The 19,205-nt window shown below is 29.1% G+C and overlaps 3 protein-coding genes across 3 annotated transcripts; all 3 read left to right on the plus strand.

Annotated features, from left to right (window-relative positions):
* Positions 1-5,776: 5,776 nt before the first annotated feature.
* LOC8281872 (probable O-methyltransferase 3) lies at positions 5,777-7,247 on the plus strand. Its single transcript, XM_002522455.4, has 2 exons — positions 5,777-6,705; positions 6,787-7,247. The coding sequence occupies exons 1-2, from the start codon at positions 5,932-5,934 to the stop codon at positions 7,090-7,092; spliced, it is 1,080 nt and encodes a 359-aa protein (XP_002522501.1). The 5' UTR covers positions 5,777-5,931; the 3' UTR covers positions 7,093-7,247.
* Positions 7,248-8,151: 904 nt separating this feature from the next.
* On the plus strand, positions 8,152-9,997 carry LOC8281871 (trans-resveratrol di-O-methyltransferase). The gene is made up of 2 exons (XM_002522454.4): positions 8,152-9,085; positions 9,476-9,997. Exons 1-2 carry the CDS (start codon positions 8,306-8,308, stop codon positions 9,779-9,781), a joined length of 1,086 nt encoding a protein of 361 aa, XP_002522500.2. The 5' UTR covers positions 8,152-8,305; the 3' UTR covers positions 9,782-9,997.
* A 1,353-nt stretch (positions 9,998-11,350) lies between these two features.
* Positions 11,351-13,217, plus strand: LOC8281870. Its single transcript, XM_002522453.3, has 2 exons — positions 11,351-12,261; positions 12,345-13,217. Exons 1-2 carry the CDS (start codon positions 12,094-12,096, stop codon positions 12,900-12,902), a joined length of 726 nt encoding a protein of 241 aa, XP_002522499.1. The 5' UTR covers positions 11,351-12,093; the 3' UTR covers positions 12,903-13,217.
* The last annotated feature ends 5,988 nt before the right edge of the window (positions 13,218-19,205 follow it).

The following is a 19,205-nucleotide window of genomic DNA, read 5'->3' on the forward strand; positions in this document are numbered from 1 at the left end:
TTTCAAAATTTGTCAGATGGCTTGAATGTGAAATTTGTTGGAGATGATATCCGATGCTAATATGCTCAAGGTATGTAAGTGTCTTGGTCAGTTTTCTCATTTTAAACAAAACCACCGAAGCACCATCAAATCAAGATTTTAGGCCATACTGCAGCAATTTGTAACAATATTATATTGGAGAAAGTATCATATAACTTCGATCAATCTAAAGAAACAGCACATTGGCAGTGGATTTTGGGCGATTGGGTCTATGGGGGATACATGAAGATGATGAAGAGATGCTGCAAGTAATCTCAAGCAAAGGATTAAGGGAGAGAGGAAAGGTAATTATTATAGATGTGGTAATATATCAGATCGTAAATAAAGGTGAATCAACAGAAGCAAAGCTTTTAGCTGTCATGCTGCTGATAGTTTTGACTGCAATTCGCAACATTCTTCCAGGAAGCTGGTTTTGGAAACAACAAAATGACAACCACATTCGGTTTAAGGTCACTTGGGTTCATCCGTGGAGTTCGAAATGAACATATGTTTGTGTTTGGTGATATGATCCATCTGATGTAAGTTCTTCTATTACAAGTAGAAGAGACTTGTAACTTTATCAAAGTTAACATATGCTCCTATACTATCCCCCCGGGACAAGTATATGGGTCTTGATACAATCCGGCAAAACCACACGAACTATAGCTCGCCCATCCAGAGATTAAGTCTTCCACAAAGAGAACAGGAACCTCGAATTGGGACAGAACACTCCCTGGACAACAACAATTACACGTCCTCCATTTCTACCATGAAAATAAGAACCCATTTTTCCACCAACAATCACTATAAAAATCCCAAGAAATCACTTGCACAACGTAATATCATTCTATTGCTTTAAACACTTGCACTCAAGTTTTCACTTAAATACTAACTTAAACATTCACACCCGAACTTTTTCCCTTGTGTTTTGCAGGTTGTTGAAAGCATATCACCTCTTTGCATATCGAAACATTTATATCATATCTCATTTAACATAAATTAAAATTCAATTATCTGAATATTGACGCCACAAAAAATTTTGTCTTCTGTTGATGTACACGTGATAATTGCATAGAAACACTACATTACTTATTGAATCTAAGTCTCCTTTTTTTAATTTATTTAGTTGAGATCCATTAAAGTTTATTAGCAAATGTTTTTCTATATATAACATGATAAATGAAATTATTTTCTCTTATTTATTATTATAATTTATTTTAAATAAAAGGTTACATGATAAATAAAATTTGAAATATACATAGTATTTAAAATAAATTATAATAAAAATAAGAAAATAAAATAAAATAATAAAACTAAAAATACATTTGTACAAATAATATGAAACTTATTGGAAAATTCTATAAATATGGCTAGAATATAATTAATTTCATAAATCTTAGATTTATAAATAAGTTTTAAAAAGTTTAATAATAAAATAAATTCAAAACTTTGAAGGTTTTTTCAAATTTATCAAATTCTTATAGACTTGTCAATGATTTTATTTTTTTTCCAAATCTAGGAATCCAACAACTTTTATTTCAAAATAAGGTAAATATAGTTGATGTGGCACCGAAAAGAGTAAAATTAAAATAAAAAAAATGATGAGCACCCCCATTTTGAAACAAACTTCATCTTTCTTTTTCTGTATTTTTCTTTTTGTGATTAATCAACTAAAAGGAAATTTAATTCTTTTTTCCTAGACTTTTCTGTGAAACCATGAAGCTTTATTTTACTCTTTTGGATCCAAAACGAGGCATGAAGAAACTCCATGAATATCATGCTGAAGACAAGACATGATTTCAAGCTTTTTTATTCTATCTCAGTGGCTCCTTTTGATATCATAATACTATAATACTTAGAAATAAATATGCTTACATAAATAATAATTAAAGAACAAATGCTGATTGTTTTCTGCAAAAAGAAATAAATAAATAAAAATCCAAAGAGTTTGATCAGTGACCATATTTGATTAAAGGTGGTTTTTCCTCCAATTTATTTTCAGTATCCTAATGGATATATGGTGTTACAAATGGACACTATTGGGTCTGTTTTATTGTTCGGTTCGGCCCATCAATAGCAAAAGCAAAACAACAATTTTTCATCTTTATAATTTATATTATCATAAATTAAAATTAATTAACTCAAAATAATCTAAATTATGTTTGGTTTGACTGATTAATGTAGCTGATAGTAATCAAACTGTTTTATAAAATCTGTTAATTGCTATAATTAGCATGTTAAATAATTATTGAATATTATTATTTACTTTATATGTATTTTATTTTAATATACTATTTTTAATAATATTAATTAATAAAAAATAAATTGTAATAGTTAAAAGATATTGTAACTAATAAAAAAAAGACTTCTAAAACTCAAATACTCCTAATAAAAAGAATCCTAATTCCAAATACTTTAATTATAAATATTATAATTATTTATTTTTTTTAAATAATCTCCAAATAAAAATTATTCTTTATATAAATTATAAAGAAAATAATTAGATAAATTCGAAATAAATTATTATTATTAATAATTTTTTAAGAATAATATTATTTAAATAAAAAAATTAAAGTAACAATCAACTCAAAAGAAAAAACTATAAAATAAAACTAATAAAATCCACATCTCATTGAAAATTAATTAATTATAACAGTTAATTTTTAAATTTTACCAGCGTAATTATTGGATAAAAATAGTTATCGGTTATACAAAATTTATGAACCAAATACTCCTCTTATTATTAATATTTTTGACCGTTTTTCGAGCTAAAGCTTTGATAAATACACTATTAATTTTATAGAAGTTTCGGAGAAATTTGAAAGCATAAGTTAATTGAGAAGGAAAAGACGTTATTTTGTTGTGATAGTGATGATTGTGGGATCGGTGGAAAAGTGATGGCAAAGGAGAGGATTTGATCAGTGGGAAAATGGAAGACAATTAATATATTTTCAAAATATATGTAAGTACTGAATTAACATTCTCTATGAAAAGAAAGCCTTTTATTTTATTTTATTTTTAGGTGATATGTAATTTTAGGAAGACTCTGTGAATTGGGAGTCAATAAATCCACCGGTCAATTTAGGCTAAGAATGACGGAGGAAAAGACTAGTGAAGTAGTGGCTGGAGGTAATTATAAACTTCCAAAGTTGAATGCAAGAGTCAAATGAATTTAGTAACAGTTGTAGCGGTTATGAGTGAAAGACTATTGACTACAAGAGAAGTTTCTTGGTGCATTCACAACCACGGCACTCAGTTATCTTGATTGGCTTTCAATTCTGATCTTCTTTGTTTAATAATAAATATTTTATTTTGTTTCAGATTTAATGGAATTCTAATGATTTGTGTGTATCAAAAGATTATTATTATTATCGTTTATTCCAAAAATCATTATATATTTCTCTTCTTCTTTTTTATAATAAAAATAACAATAAATTAATAAGTTTAATAAATAAATACTAATTTTATTATAAAAATAAGTATTTTCTCTTAGTTTCGTTGATCCTATCAATTGAACCATTGTTTATATTACATTGATTTTATTTGGCGCATCGACGTACATTTCACTCGATTGCTATATTGGGTCACAGATCGATTTTAGAGTCTTTAAATGAATTTGATCTTTTGTATACCAAACTCAAATTCATTTTAATTCCCATGAAAAAAGACAAATAAACCCCCCCCGCAGTGAGGACAAACAAATTCTTATCAAAAGAGACAAAATAAAAGAAATTATAATATTTCACTAATAAAATTAACAAACAACTAAGAAAAATAAATATAATATAAGATCCTAAATAAATTTTCAACTAAATAAATTTATTTTTATTGTTAGAATATTTTGATTTATTTTTTAATGTTAAAATCTTAACGGTCATGAAATTTTCTTATATATATTTTTAATTTGTCATTTGTTCTTCTAAATTCACTACTAAAAAAATATAATATATTTGCTATCAAAATCTATAAACTTTTACCAATTCATATAAATGATTATTAATTATGACAGAAAAAATAAAATAAAAATAAGGAGCAAAAAATTAAAATTAACTATCATCAACAATAAAAAAAAAGTTGTCTATGACAATAAAAATAAATAAATAAATGTCTATTGATGGCAGCTATGGTTTCGGAACTTTCTTATGAGAATATATTTATGTATATATATTTGTCTTTTGTGACAAAAAAATAAAAATAATAAAAATATTATATTTTTTTACTAATAATTTGATCTATTGTATATTAACTATTATTATAGCCAAACTTCTCATCACATCTTGCTCAATATTAAAAATTATAATGACTAGTCTAAGTATTTAACTTTGACTCTGTAGTAAATTAATGTTAATATTGTGTTTGGTTGAGATTTATAAAATTTAATTATAAATTTAAATATTATATAATTTTAAATAAATTAAAATTAATTTATAATTTTAAATAATTAAATTTATGTGAAACTGATTGTAGTTAAATTAAATTCTAATAAAATAGATAGTATTTAAAAAAATTACAATAATAAATTAATATATTTTCATAGTATTAAAATATTTTTTTCAATTCTATTATTTCTATTTTATTTTTTTATATTTTTCTAAATTAAATAAATTTTAATCAAATAACATAAAAGAATTCAATTGAATGCGGATTTTGAAGCTACCGAGTAACTTCTGCATCATTAAAGAAAAGAAAAAAGGAAAATAAGAAGGAACCATCCCTCTTTCTAAGGCCATCAAAACCATCTCTCTTTCCTAATCATCATAAAGGACAAACGATGCTTAGAAAAGAAAAGAAGAAAAATACTTGGAATAGATAATTCAAAAGCCGTGGCTACAAAACTCTTCTTTTCTTTCCCTATTATTTAAAAATAAATATTTCTATCTAAATTAAATTTATTATATATTCTCATATATTATATTAAATTAATAAATAATTAAATATATATTTATTATTTTTTAAACTATTATATTTATTGATTTTACATAATAAAATATATATTAATTATCTAATATTAAAATATAAAACACTTATAATATATGTCATTTTCTTATTTATTATAATATATATATCAAATCTTGATACAAATTGATTTTTTTAAGTAAGTTTTGTCGTGATTATACTAATATATTTTTTTTTTATTTTATATAAAAATTTATAGAATCAAAAAAATATTTAAAATATTAATAAATAAATTTCAATAGATAATCTAAAATTATTACAAATAATATAAAATTATGTTGGTGTAATTTGTATGCAGTGGTGATCTTTTTATTCCCATTTCACTTGATAATTAAATCAACTAAAGTGTCCAAGAAGTCAAGAACTCAATCGCATCATCGTTCGTTTTGTAAGGACTGATTTTATAGCTAAGATTATTTTTAATGCACTTTTATATATATTAAATCTTTTATTATAAAAATGGTTTTATAATAAAAAATAATGAATGTTTTATTTTTAATTGTAAAATAAAAAATTAACTTAATTCTTTGCTTTTAAAGGGTCAAAATTTATTTTCTATTTTAATTTTAATAAATATATTATAAATTTCTATAAATTTTATTAATAGATATTTTTAATTTTATATTTCTACTGATAAATTTAAGAAAAACTAAACCTGTTAACATCTAGAAAAAGTAAAATATTAGATAAAATATTAAAAGAATTTACTAAACGTAAACAACGCTTATTTATTTTTTATTAAAATATTTATTAAAATACCGTTTATTACAGAAAAGATGGCAGCACTAACACTTCATTCAACTCTTGTTGGAAAAAACACTTCATTGAAGTACTCAAAGGCCAACTAAACAATTTGGCCTGGGTAAAACATCCTTCTCATAAATAAAATTTCCACCATAAAAAGGGACTTCCACGCCATCATAGAAAACCCCTTTGGCAATAGATCATTGCTAAGTCATGGATTCCACTGATAGCCAGAAAGCAACAGAACTCTTGCAAGCCCAACTTCATGTGTATAATCACATCTTTAACTACATAAATTCTATGTGTCTGAAGTGTGCAGTTCAGCTAGGCATACCAGACATAATCCACAAACATGGCAAACCAATCACTCTTCCTGAGTTAGTGTCAGCACTTCACATCCACCCAACCAAGATCAATTTCATGTATCGGCTCATGCGCATGCTTGTGCACTCAGGCTTCTTTTCTATAACAAAAGCTGCTAATGGTCAAGAAGAAGGACAAGAAGTTTATGTTCTAACTCCATCTTCCAAGCTGCTTGTCAAGGATAACCCGAACTGCTTGAAACCGTTTGTTGATTCACTGCTTAAGCCAGATTTTGTAACTCCAGGGCATGTCTTGGGAGATTGGTTTCGAGGCAATGAGCTCACAGTATTTCAGAGAGCACATGGAATGGCATTTTGGGAGTATAATGAAAGAAATCCTGAATTCAACCAGCTTTTCAATGAAGCAATGGCTAGTGATTCAAGAATGATGAACTTGGTTATTAGAGATTGCAAGCCAATCTTTGAGGGGGTGAATTCACTGGTTGATGTTGGGGGTGGAAATGGGTCCCTTGCCAGGATCATATCAGAGGCATTTCCTGATATGAAATGCACAGTTCTTGAACTTCCTCAGGTCATTGGTAACTTAGAAGGCACCAAGAACTTGAATTATGTTGGAGGAGATATGTTTCAACACATTCCTTCTGCAGATGCCATCATACTTAAGGTATACTGAGCTCTTTTACTCTACGATTTTAAGTTCTGCATCTTCGAATTTGCTTCTTGAAAATGGGCTCTTGTTTGGCAGTTAATTTTGCATGGTTGGAATGATGAGGAATGCGTGAAGATACTAAAGAAATGCAAGGAAGCCATTTCAAGCACAGGGAAGGGATCGGAAAAGGTGATTGTCATAGATTTGGTAATAAATGACAAGAAAGATGAATATGAATTTACCGAAACGAAGCTCCTTTTTGACATGCTGATGATGTTTGTGGCTACCGGAAAGGAAAGAACTGAGAAAGAATGGGGAGAGCTATTCTTGAAAGCTGGTTTTAGTCACTTCAAGATTACACCCATCCTTGGATTAAGGTCCCTAATAGAGGTTTATCCTTGAGATATATAAAACAAAACTTGTAATGCAATGTTGTTATTGCCATTGAATAAATTTTGCATCTTTCAGTTAGGCATGGCTATGCTATCACAAGCCGAGGTGCCAATGATTCTTGTATTTCTTTTCCAGAATAATGAAAGCATAAACTATTAGTATCATTTGCAAAATTTCTTCCTTAAGATTTATATACTGAATATTTGGCAATGTTAAATCCTGCAACTTCAGAATGGGGTGAAGGGTAATTGATGGGTAAACAATATTCTAATTTCTTTTGGTAATAGTCATAGCTTTACAATACAAAGTTCAATAAAGGCCAATATTTGTTGCGCACGGAATTAATTGTCGCTGTACATATAAAATGGTTGAAGTAAGAAAAATGTATTAGCTATGTTATGAAAAAAGGGTTGTTAGTTCAGCAATAGCTGCAGAGCTGAAAGAAAGGAGCCAAATGAACATGCATAGCCAGTTAGAACTCACAACTTATTAGATACAAAATCTTAGGCATCATTCATTCTTGGCATCTTGAAATTATTTTGCTGCTTTAATTGGACTATTCTCTTCCTTGCATCTAATTGTTTCGAGTGATGTGACTTAATTCTAGAATAAGAAGTTCCATTTTTTTTTCTTTTGCAAGAATTGTATTGGCAGTCAAGTAATGCTGCTTCAAGAAATTAACTACATTGCAGAATCTCTAGTCCATGCAACCAACACGAAATGACCAAGAAACACGAATGGGAATTATGAATTATTTCTTGTAGTATGTTAGGTGGGTTGTTCTATGTTCCTACCTCACCATTTATTCCTCCTCCTGTGCCATCAGCAGTCTTCTGTAAATTAGTCTCATCACATTAATTTGAGCAGCAGCTGGCCAAGTCAAGTCAACAATGTGACTATGACCCTATGATAAAAACATGCCTTTTCCTTTCGTTCAACAAGTTATTCTTAAATGTCGAAACCACAAGACGAGTAATAAAGAAAACCCTTCATCTCAATTTTTGATTTTCTCAGTCGATAACCGTTTCTTAAGAGACAGAATTTCTTAATTTTCAATAGTCAAGTTTACAGGTCATACTAGACTACCAAAAGTTAAGCCACTCCTTTTGCAACGAAGCTTCCTCATTAAGCCTTCATCCACCTAATATGCATTTCAAGATTGTATTATATATCAAACCTTGCGCGTCTCTTTTGCAAGCAAATAATATAGAGCTTCAATAAAATGAAAATGGAGTTAGATCAAGGGCTTGAAGCTAATGAACTGTTTCAAGCTCAATGTCACATATACAAACACATGTATCACTATTTGGAATCCATGTCACTAAAATGTGCTGTTCAGCTTGGAATTCCTGACATAATTCACAAACATAACAAACCTATGACCCTTCTTGAGTTGGCTTCAGCACTTGATATTCCCCCAGCAAAAGCAAATTGTCTCCAGCGCGTCATACGCATACTGGTGCATTCGGGCTTCTTCACTATAGCCAAAGTCCATGATCAAGAAGAAGTAGAAGAAGACGGTTATGTTCTTACAACTTCCTCTCGTCTCTTGCTCAAAGATAGCCCAACCACCCTGTCTCCATTTGCTCTAGCAATGCTAAATCCTGCACTGATAACTCCCTGGTTTTCCCTTTCTGAATGGTATCAAGGGAATCAGCTCACAGCATTTGAGACTTACCATGGAAAAGATTTTTGGCAATATGGTAAAGAAAATCAAGATTTTATCAAATCCTTGAACGAGGGCATGGCCTGCGATTCTCAGCTGGTGAGCTTGATTGTTAAGGATCACAAGGAAATCTTCGAGGGAGTTGCCTCACTGGTTGACGTAGGTGGTGGAACAGGAACTCTAGCCAGAGCAATTGCTGATGCATATCCCCTTATGACATGCGCAGTTTTGGACCTTCCACAAGTTGTTGCCAACTTGCAAGAAACTAAAAACATGAAATTTGTCGCTGGTGACATGTTTCACTCTATTCCGTCTGCTGATGCAATTCTGATAAAGGTATAAGAGTCTTTCTTCCAATTTACCTCTGATCATTCTTTTTTCTTCTACTTTGAGATTTAGACTTCAAGTGGGGTTGCCACTCTAAACTGCTCTAGAAAAAGTTAGTGTTAGCTAATAGAATCCCACATAAAAGAAAAAGTATGAACATTTATAAAGTGGCGTATAAGTAAGTGGAATTTAGCACAAAACAATTAATTTTAGACGAGATAGATTCCAATCCCCTTTATCTGGCCACTATTGTCTCTTTAAACACAACAAGTGGGCATTTGCTTGTTTACAGCATGCTCTAAAAACATTAGCCGATAATCTACTTAATGTAATAAAGAAGTAAACAAGATTATTTGTTATGTCTCGAGTCTATTAATGGTGATATTGATTTCTTTGCAGTCTGTTTTACATAACTGGAGCGATGAGGCATGCATAAAGATTTTGAAGAGATGCAGAGAAGCTATTCAAAGCAAAGATGAGGGAGGAAAAGTGATAATTATAGAAGTGGTGATTAATGAGAAGAAAGATGAATGTGAAGTGGTGGAGAAAACAAAGCTCTTCATGGACATGGAAATGATGCTAATATGTACTGGAAAGGAAAGAAACGAAGAGGAATGGGCAAGACTCTTCTTGGAGGCTGGATTTAATCACTACAAAATCACTGCTACTAGTGGGTTAAATTCCATTATTGAAGTGTATCCTTAGCTTATCCATCGTTCTTGTCTGCAAACTTTGTTATCTTACTGTGCATCTAGGCTAGATAGCACAAGGCACTTAAAAATAGCAGTTTGCGACATGACTAATTTCACAAAAAAGTTAATGGCCAATTTGTTACCTTTTCCCGTCAAATAACTAATTTGGAAATCCAATCTTCTGTATTAAGCAAGCACTTTGATTTTACTGGAAGATGATGTGATGATACGATGAGCTCCGGTAACCAGTAACTTATTTACAAATTTGTGAGGCGATCTCTTGCATGTCAGTGGCAGAAAATTCTTGTCTTTATATACCTATTTATACAATAAATTAATAAATAATTAATATATATTTATTAATTTTAAATTACACCAATTTTAAATAACAAGCTCCCATCAATGGCTCATCTGACTGGGTCTCTGCCCATCATTTGTCTTGGCAGTGGTGCAAATCCAAATTTATGGAATTGGTAATACTCTTTAATGCTTTTTTTGTTTTTTAGAATTTCTTGGTGGCACTACCAGGGAGAAATTAAAGATTAAGATAGCAAGTGGGTACTTTAACTTTTGGTGGCCTGTCTTTTCAACCTAATGATATCATATAAATTTGACTCAAAACACTAAAGGGTTTATTGTCATTGAGGTTGGAGTCCAACCTCAAATTTTATTTTTATTTTATTTCTTAAATTATAAAAATTACTTAAAAAAACAGATGAATTAATATTCTTCTCAAAAGTAAATTTAAAAATAATTATAAAATATTTAGAAATTAATTATATTATATTAAAACAATTATAAACCTATTTTTCAACATGCAATAACAATTTCAACCACACTATTAGTTTTGAAAAACTCTTATCTAAAATTGGTGATAGGAGATTGAAGAATAATTCTTACCTAAACCCTACCCATTACGGTTAATAAGAGAGAAGAGAGTAACACGTATATATGAATATTTTATAATTTGATATTAAACGACTGACATAAATTTTATCATTTAAAATTAATAAATATATATTAATTATCTAATGATTTAGTTAACAGATACCCAAATTTAGAAATTGGCTTTTTCTTTGCCACTCTCTTCTTATGTAGTATTATTCTATTTTAATTAAATATAAATTGTTCATGATTTATATTGCTTAATTATATTTTAAATTATAAAATATAATAACACTTTAAAAGTTATCATACTGATTTTAAATATTTAATTAGGATAATTAAATCTTTATATTATATAAATATTTATATATTTAAAAAATAAACTAGTAACAAAATAATTATGTATATAATAAATTTATAATGTGAAGACTGAATCTAATATTTTAAGATCTTTTTTCTTAGAATTTTTAATATGTTAAATTCTTATTAGTATTACTAAGCAATATAATAATTGCATTTACAAATAAGTAAAAAAGATATAATTAATAATTAAAATTAGAAGCATTATTTAATTAAATTAATAACTGATTTAGTTATTCTAATGATTATATTTATATTAATTATAACAAAATTGCATTTCTTATGCGTGAAATTATTAGCACATATCCGAAATTATATATAAGCCATTTATATTTGTTTATGATGAAGGATAAAAAGATAAAATCAATATCTCATAAAATAAAGAAAGAAACAAATAAATCAATCAATGACAAATTCCATTGTAGCCCACTTAGGGCAGGCCGAATCAATGACTACGAAGAAAGGCAAGTGGATCCGTAAGCAATCCCCCTTCATTTTTTATTTTCTTTTCCCTTTTCTCCTCGACTTGTCGTTTCTATATTTTGTAAGTTTCACCCAGACTTTAAACTTGTTTTCCACTAGAGTCCTTAAATTATAATTTGTATGATAAAAATCCTCATTTTGAGTATAATTTCATCTCGAATATGGAGTATCATAGCTTGTGATAGATTAACATATTCATATAGGATATATGACATTACATTTAGTAAAACATTTCTTCCAATTAAGATAAAAAATTATTATATTAGTAGAATAAAAATATAGTAAATTATATAATACCAATTAAAATGTAGACATACAGCCGAAATACACTTAAAATTTAAATGAAATTTATAAAAAAAAAAATATAATCTCTAAATTATTATGATTACTGAACATTTTTCTATCCACCACCAGGCCATGTGCATCTGAAATAAAAGACTGCACGTTTACTCCTTAATCACATGGAATAAAGAATTAAAATAAACCCAATAAAGCCCTGTTCTTTCGGAAATCAGAAACCAAGATTAATGTCCTTAAAAACCATAGTAAACTCCATTTGCCATTCCATTACAAGAAGACGGAAAAGTTAATTAAGATATGGATTTCCACAAGGAAAATCTTGATTTGATCCTGGTCCCTTGTGGGTTGCTCATCTTATTTTCCTACCATATTTTCCTTCTTTACAAACACCTCGATGATTCTAACTCCACAGTCATTGGCCTAGAGAACAAAGACAAGAAAGAATGGGTTCAAAGAGTTGTGCAGGTAATTAAGCTATGTTCCCTTACGATTTGGCTTCTTGGATTCGTTATGCTAATTCTTCTTTGTTATTTTGTGTATAAATGCAGGGTAATTCAAGCGATTATGACAGAGCTGTGAGTGTAATTTCAAGCAACACAACGGCAGCAGCTTACTTGGCTACAATCTCTCTAACTCTTTGTTCTCTTATTGGGACCTTTCTTGGAAAATCTTCTTCTACTGATAATATGTTCCAAAGCAAGAGAATTTATGGTGACACAAGGCCATTCACCATTTTCCTTAAGGACATAAGCCTCCTTGCCTGTCTACTTGTTGCTTTCTCAGGGTTTATTCAAGCTGCAAGGCATTTGGTTCATGCAAGCTATCTAATGAGCTCACCAGATAACAAAAACCATGTCAAGAAGTTGGAGTTTGCAATTATAAAAGGTGGTGATTTTTGGTTATTTGGGCTTAGAGCACTTTATTTTGCTCTTATTATGGTTCTTTGGTTTTTTGGTCCGGTACCCATGTTTGTTTCCTCTATTCTGATGGTGATAATCCTGTATTACCATGACATATGTACTGTTACATTGCATAATGTCTACTGTCAGCAAGACAATCAAAAGGGTAATAAGGCAGCATCTGTCCGGGGCAGATTTAGCTATTGAGAATCTTAACCAGTAAAGGTTGGTTTCAGATGCAACATTCTGCTGATCATATCCATTGCCGAGACAGAAAAATTTCATTTTAAGGGGCGGAGTTAATTTATACAAAGGCCAAAGCAGATTTATAAAGTAAAAGCCATTATTATTTCCTTTTAACAAAAAGGATGTAGTAATAAATCTGTGTTAGATTAGTAACAATAATTCATTGTTTATTCAAATAGAAAAGAATAGATGAGTAAATATTATATGATGGGAAGAAAACCTCATGTAAGAAAAATTATAAATGAAACAACCTTTCATTATTAATGTACTCCCGCAGTTGCCAGGGCATTTCACTTTCAATGTCCTAATCGTATTTCCTTAATTTGCTTTGGATATGTGTTATCTTCCAATTCTGTGTTGACTTGCTGGGAAACATTTAAAATTATAGAATCATGATCCTGTGCAGGAAAGGGAAATGTTGTGAAATACAGCTAAGAAGTTGCTAGAAATGTTCAGTTAGAAGCAACCAGTCTGCAATAACAAGATGCAAATTAGTATCCCAGTCAATTAACCATGGTTATGCTCATCCCACGCCTCTGAACTTGGTATTTCCAAAGTCATGTGAATAATTAATAATCAATATTACAATCACAAGTCGATTGTTCTAGTCGTATTGCCTCAACTACAAAGCAATTGACAGGTTTTCTTGATAAAGAAAATGACATGATGAATGTGTAAAGAAACATGAATAGCCGTCACTCATGTTGTTTCTTATATAAAACAAGTCACCCTATAATTATTTTTCTTGCATGGCAACAACGAATGGTGGCATGCTCCTTTCAGTTATCTAAGATTTTCCTTGGTAATTGAGGAAATGGGAAAATGCCAATCGTGTAATAAAATCCACAAAACATGCTAACTATAACTGCTAAAGCAATTATTGAGATTCTTATCACGTAACTTTTTTACCTCAAAGGTGGTGTGGCGGAGGATTTGAGCTCATTTTTGGTTCACCGCCGACATACTGTCAAGCTATTTTTTTAAGAATATAGTCATCGAATGACCAATTGAAAAACCTTTTTCTTCTTTGTAAAAACTTTGAGATATTCTTCAGTCTATATCAGTAAGAGGCCATTGATGCTCTTTCCCGAGCCTTTAAATTCAATAAATCAAAACCTACATCCCTTTGATGTAGAGAATATCAGGATCTGCCATAGCATTTCCGGTACTTTTTCCTCGATGATTTTTTTTTTTTTTTTTGCTCGTGACAGTAACATTTCATTATAAGTTAACTATAGCCCAAATGCCCATTGAACCCAAATTGACGTGCAAATAAGAGATTGCAACTTGATCTCTGCATTCCAACTGAAAATTTACTGTAAAAAACTCCAATAACACCAGCACATATTCTGCTACCAGAAATTCATAAGACCAAATGCGACAATTTGTGACCGTTAAGGAATAGAAATTCATAAGATACTACAACTCAATAGCTATATTTGTAATCCAATAACGACTAGGGAACATTCACAATTTTATAGATACAACTACCTAATTTATTCTTTCAATACTACATATATTTTGCTTTATTCACCTTTTTATAATTACCGGAATAAATATTATAAAAAAATTATAAAAATCTATATAAAGAGAAGAATAGAGATTAAAAAAAATAATATATTACATCGGTAGATATTCACTATTTATATACATCTTGAGCTCACAGTTGACTCATGTAAAGTTGACCTTGACAAACTTTACAAGGCAAATATTATAAAGGATTAAGAATCATGAGAGATTCTTATCTTGACTTAGTGTATAAACCACAATTAATATGAAAGTAACACATATGTATGAGTATTTTGCATTTTAATATTGGATGATCAATATATACTTCGTCATTTAAAATTAAAATGTCAATCATCTATCAGTTTGGTGTATAGGTGAGAACATACACCAAGTCTAAATAAAAAATTTCAAATAATTATTGATGCATTTGAAAAATAACTTGTTAAATTTTATCTTTTAGAATTTCAACTATTATCTAATAAATCTATTAATATAATAATTCAAATAAAAAATATATAAATTATACATTACTGTAATCTGTCAAAACTTTTTTGATGTGTCAAAATGTCTTTTTTGTTTATCTCTATATATCAATATTTTAAGATACTAAGAATTTGACCCGTAAATATATTATCATGAGTTAATTTTTATTTGATAAATTATAATTAGAACAAGTGGCTTATAAGTGCATGCATATTTTGTTTCAAGACTACTTTTTAAGTTTTTCATATTTTAATATTATATTTAGTTGAAATTTACTCTAAAATTTATTTTATTTATGAAAATATATGAAAAAAAGGTAAAATATAAATGATAAATTTATAAGAGATATATTAGTGTTATAGAATATATTGACAAACTAATGTGAAATTCATTTAGATATTTTATTTATTTTATTAAAATTTATATTAGTTATAACTAATTCTATACAGATTTTGAATATATAAGACATAAGTATATAAATTTAAGATTTATAAATTAATTTTACAAATTTTTAAAATTTAACCAAATACAATATAAATCAAAATTTATAAAAATATATAATTCTATAAAATTGATATGTCAAAAATAAGTAAATAAATAAATAGAATCATACAATGAATAAGTTGCATTGGTGGGCCTGAAGCAATGAGGAAAAAAAGGGCCAAGGTAACTGTATTGCTGCAAATGGATTTGTTTTTTTGTGTTAGGCCCTTGTTTGTTTCAATCAATTCAATTCAACGTATAGATTTGTCATTATTATTAATTCAGCCATGAAGAAGAAGAAGAAAAGGGTAAAAGAAAAAACTGATGTGCAACTAAGTGTGATTAAGTGGCTGACATATTAATTAAAGTTTTGGGGCGTTAGTAGCCGTACGATCGGGTGGCGACGTAACCTTATAAGTAGCCGACAGTCTCTGATCGGACAAGGACCGGTCTAGTCCCTTTTGGCAAGTCCTACTACTTACATTGGTCCTACACTACCCTTCACCATGTCTTGCCACGTGTTCCCATCGCATCTTGGGATAAGAGCATCTTTATAATCTCTACCACAGTTTTGGGCGGTTTTCAAGATAAGACCTTTGTATTTTCGTACAAATGCACACACACACACACTCGCTCCTTACAAATTCTTACAGTGCCACTTCACAATTTACCTGCTCACATACCCACCAAGGCATTGATCTGTTTTCTTTTTTTTCTTTTCTATTCATAAAGATTTCTTTCTCTTTTATTTCTATTGAAGTTAATAAATTTAGAATTTTTTAATTAACCAACTAAATTTATTAACTTTTCTATAAACTGTTATTAATAAATTATTGCAACGAAGTTGTGTTAAAATAATAATTAAATTTGGTAGCAGGAGGCTTGTGGATGTGGTGCAGTCACGAGATGATGGTATATAGCATACAAAGCAATTACAGGGTACTCATTCATGCATTGTGTATATATATTATTGCTGATGTTCTAAGCAGCAATTGCTTTTGTCTTCTTCTAGTTCCTGCTTCTTGCTACCTCCGTAGAACAAAGAAAGAAATCGAACACGTTGTAATAGTAAGTTAGTATTATGCATTGCCTGCAAGAAAATTTTTGCTGCTTCAATCAAATTTCAACAGGGAATCTTCCTCATTTAGGAAGTAGATTGTTGGCCTTATTGTGGCTATTTTGCCATTTGTGAGATTATCGAGGGAACCCTAAAATTGTGAAAGATTTTCCTCATTTCTTCATATAAAGATGATCAATGTGTAAATTATACTGTGTCAGTTGGCTACGGTCATACTCATATCCTCTTGTAAAATATCTTAGTACTGTGTCCTCGAATACCCCTTACACAGTTTTTGCCCGCTCCCTTCAATCCTGGTTCTAGTACATCCTTTGTTAGGTAAATATTTTATCAAGTACTAAAAGGCTGTATTAGATGCCACAGTTTCACTCCATTTTCTTTTAGCTCTAATTATAAATTATCTTTTATATTTTATATTTTTTAGTAATATTATTTAATTATTTTAAAATTTTAAATAAATATTTATTTTTCTATTTTATTTTTAAAAATAATTTTTTAAATTAAAAATATAATGTGAAAAGTCAGTTATACTTATTAAAAATATAATAATCATAAATAAATAAAAATAATTTATCTCGTGAACATACAAATCAGATATATGCGGTTTTCATATATTTTATATTTAAATAATAAATTATTATTGATTTACTAATTTTATATTAATAAATAAAATTAATTTACAACATTATTTTTTTATTATAAAATTTTAAAAATTATTATTAGAAATATTTTTAAAATAAATTGTAAGTATAATACTTATTTTAAAATCTTAAAATAATTAGATAAATTTATTAAAAATTATAAAATTTAAAATTTAATTAATAATTAGACTTCAATCCTAACTTTTAATTTATCAAATGTAAAAAAAGTAATTATGCAATTATATATCAATATTTTATTGAAAATAAACACAAACAGAGTTAAACTAAGGCACTCTATTAAATAATGATGAGTTTTATAAAGGCTGGTTAACCTATCTAATACGCTCACTTGTATTTTTTTACCACCGAATGAGATCACAAATGACCAGCTCACTCTCCAACTAATCAATGAATGAGGAATCAATTTTTTCTCTTTTTAAATAATTATATTTAGTAATTTTTAATCTGTTGAATATATTAATTACAAAAAATCAATTGTCGTACCAAAACTAAATAAAAAATATTCCACTAAAATTAGTAATGGCTACTAAAAGAAATTATGACAAAAAAGAAAAACTAGTTCCATCAAAATGGAAAAAATAAGAAAAGCACGTGTAGGGTGAGGAGAGTGGCAGATGGGGGGAACAGAAGAGAAACAAAATCATGGGGGCGCGTGTAGGGAGCGGGGGAGAGAGGATGATTGACACGACTAAAAGTACGATGAAAGGCTGAGACAAGGGGCAGAGAGGGCAGCAAGCCCCCGCGTAAAAGTCGAGGGTTATCTCTGCAGAAAGCTTTTCACTTTATTCACCGTAGACTAGGGGACCGCTCTTTCTTCTTAAATACCCCGCATTTGATGTCGACACACGCGCTATTCGGTTGACTTGATTTTAATGTGGAAGTGCGATTGTGTAGTGATAGAGAAACGCGCCTTGTGAGGAGAGTTGGGTTTAGTTAGGGAGGGGAAGGGAGTAATTGGAGGAAATGGGTCATAGTAAAAGAGGATTCTGGTTACAGGGCGGTGATTGTACTTGTTGCAGTTTCATTTCATCACTACCTATCTATGAATAGTTTACAAGTTTACTTTTATTAATTTAAAAACAACAAAAAAATGAAATGAATATTCTTATTTTAATGTGGTAAAATGATCTTCAATTCGGTATTTTTTCTTTTTCTTTTTCCTCTTTTCAATTCCAAATACTTTTTCAAACTCCCAGCGCTCTGGCCATATAACAAACATATTAATAAGAAAAAAGGTCAAGAAAAATGGAGAGAAGAGAACTTACGTGGCCTTTTTATTAATTTATTTCTCATTCACTATTACCAATAAATTTATTTTCTTTTCTTTTCTTCAAAAGCCAAAATACATTAATTAAATTATATGTTTAATTTATTAGTTTATAAAAAATTGGTGCACTTTTTCACCTTTTTACATTTACAAATTCAATTTTGCAACAAGAGGTTGGGTTAGCAGAAAGTCTTTTAAATTTGGGCACAAAAGTGAGAATTGAAATCTCTCATCCATTCTATATGTATGTAGCATAGTAAGAGGTCAAAAATAAAAAAGTCATATAGAATTTTAGAAAAATGTATGAACTTTTTCCTATTAAAGATGAAAAACGAAATTTGCAAAACCTCGTACAAGATTGTCCTTAGGCATAATTTGACTTTGCTATAAGGCTTCTTGTTTTTGTTCCATGTGACCGTACAAATTATTGGGCACATGTGTTGTGGATTAGTAATACTGAACTAGATTATTGATTAGATGGTCTGGATAATAATGGAACTAAGGACAGTGTTAGGATCTATATACTGTGTATATGGTAATTAAGGCGTATGTACTAATCTAGACAACCAAATCAAAATCATATTGTCGGTAACCTAGTACCTCCAATTAACTTCAAACCGGATTTAATTATTATAGGGCTTGCTAAAGTAGTTTTATGGTACTCCAAATGCATATTTAATTATTTTGTTATTTAAATATTTTAATTTATTATAGTGTTTAAATATTTTTTGACTTGTGTCTTCATTTAACATATCAACTTATTTTATATATAAGTATTTTAA

This window comes from Ricinus communis, chromosome 5 (genome assembly GCF_019578655.1).
Source record: "Ricinus communis isolate WT05 ecotype wild-type chromosome 5, ASM1957865v1, whole genome shotgun sequence".
Taxonomy (NCBI): domain Eukaryota; kingdom Viridiplantae; phylum Streptophyta; class Magnoliopsida; order Malpighiales; family Euphorbiaceae; genus Ricinus; species Ricinus communis.

What these genes read in the sequence shown, in the direction of transcription:
- LOC8281872 (XM_002522455.4), top strand. Translation starts at nt 5,932, where the DNA reads ATGGATTCCACTGATAGCCAGAAAGCAACAGAACTCTTGCAAGCCCAA. An exon ending in CAGATGCCATCATACTTAAG is followed by an intron (nt 6,706 to 6,786) that starts GTATACTGAGCT and finishes CTTGTTTGGCAG; the next exon opens with TTAATTTTGCATGGTTGGAA.
- LOC8281870 (XM_002522453.3), top strand. Translation starts at nt 12,094, where the DNA reads ATGGATTTCCACAAGGAAAATCTTGATTTGATCCTGGTCCCTTGTGGG. An exon ending in GGGTTCAAAGAGTTGTGCAG is followed by an intron (nt 12,262 to 12,344) that starts GTAATTAAGCTA and finishes GTATAAATGCAG; the next exon opens with GGTAATTCAAGCGATTATGA.
- LOC8281871 (XM_002522454.4), top strand. Translation starts at nt 8,306, where the DNA reads ATGAAAATGGAGTTAGATCAAGGGCTTGAAGCTAATGAACTGTTTCAA. An exon ending in CTGATGCAATTCTGATAAAG is followed by an intron (nt 9,086 to 9,475) that starts GTATAAGAGTCT and finishes ATTTCTTTGCAG; the next exon opens with TCTGTTTTACATAACTGGAG.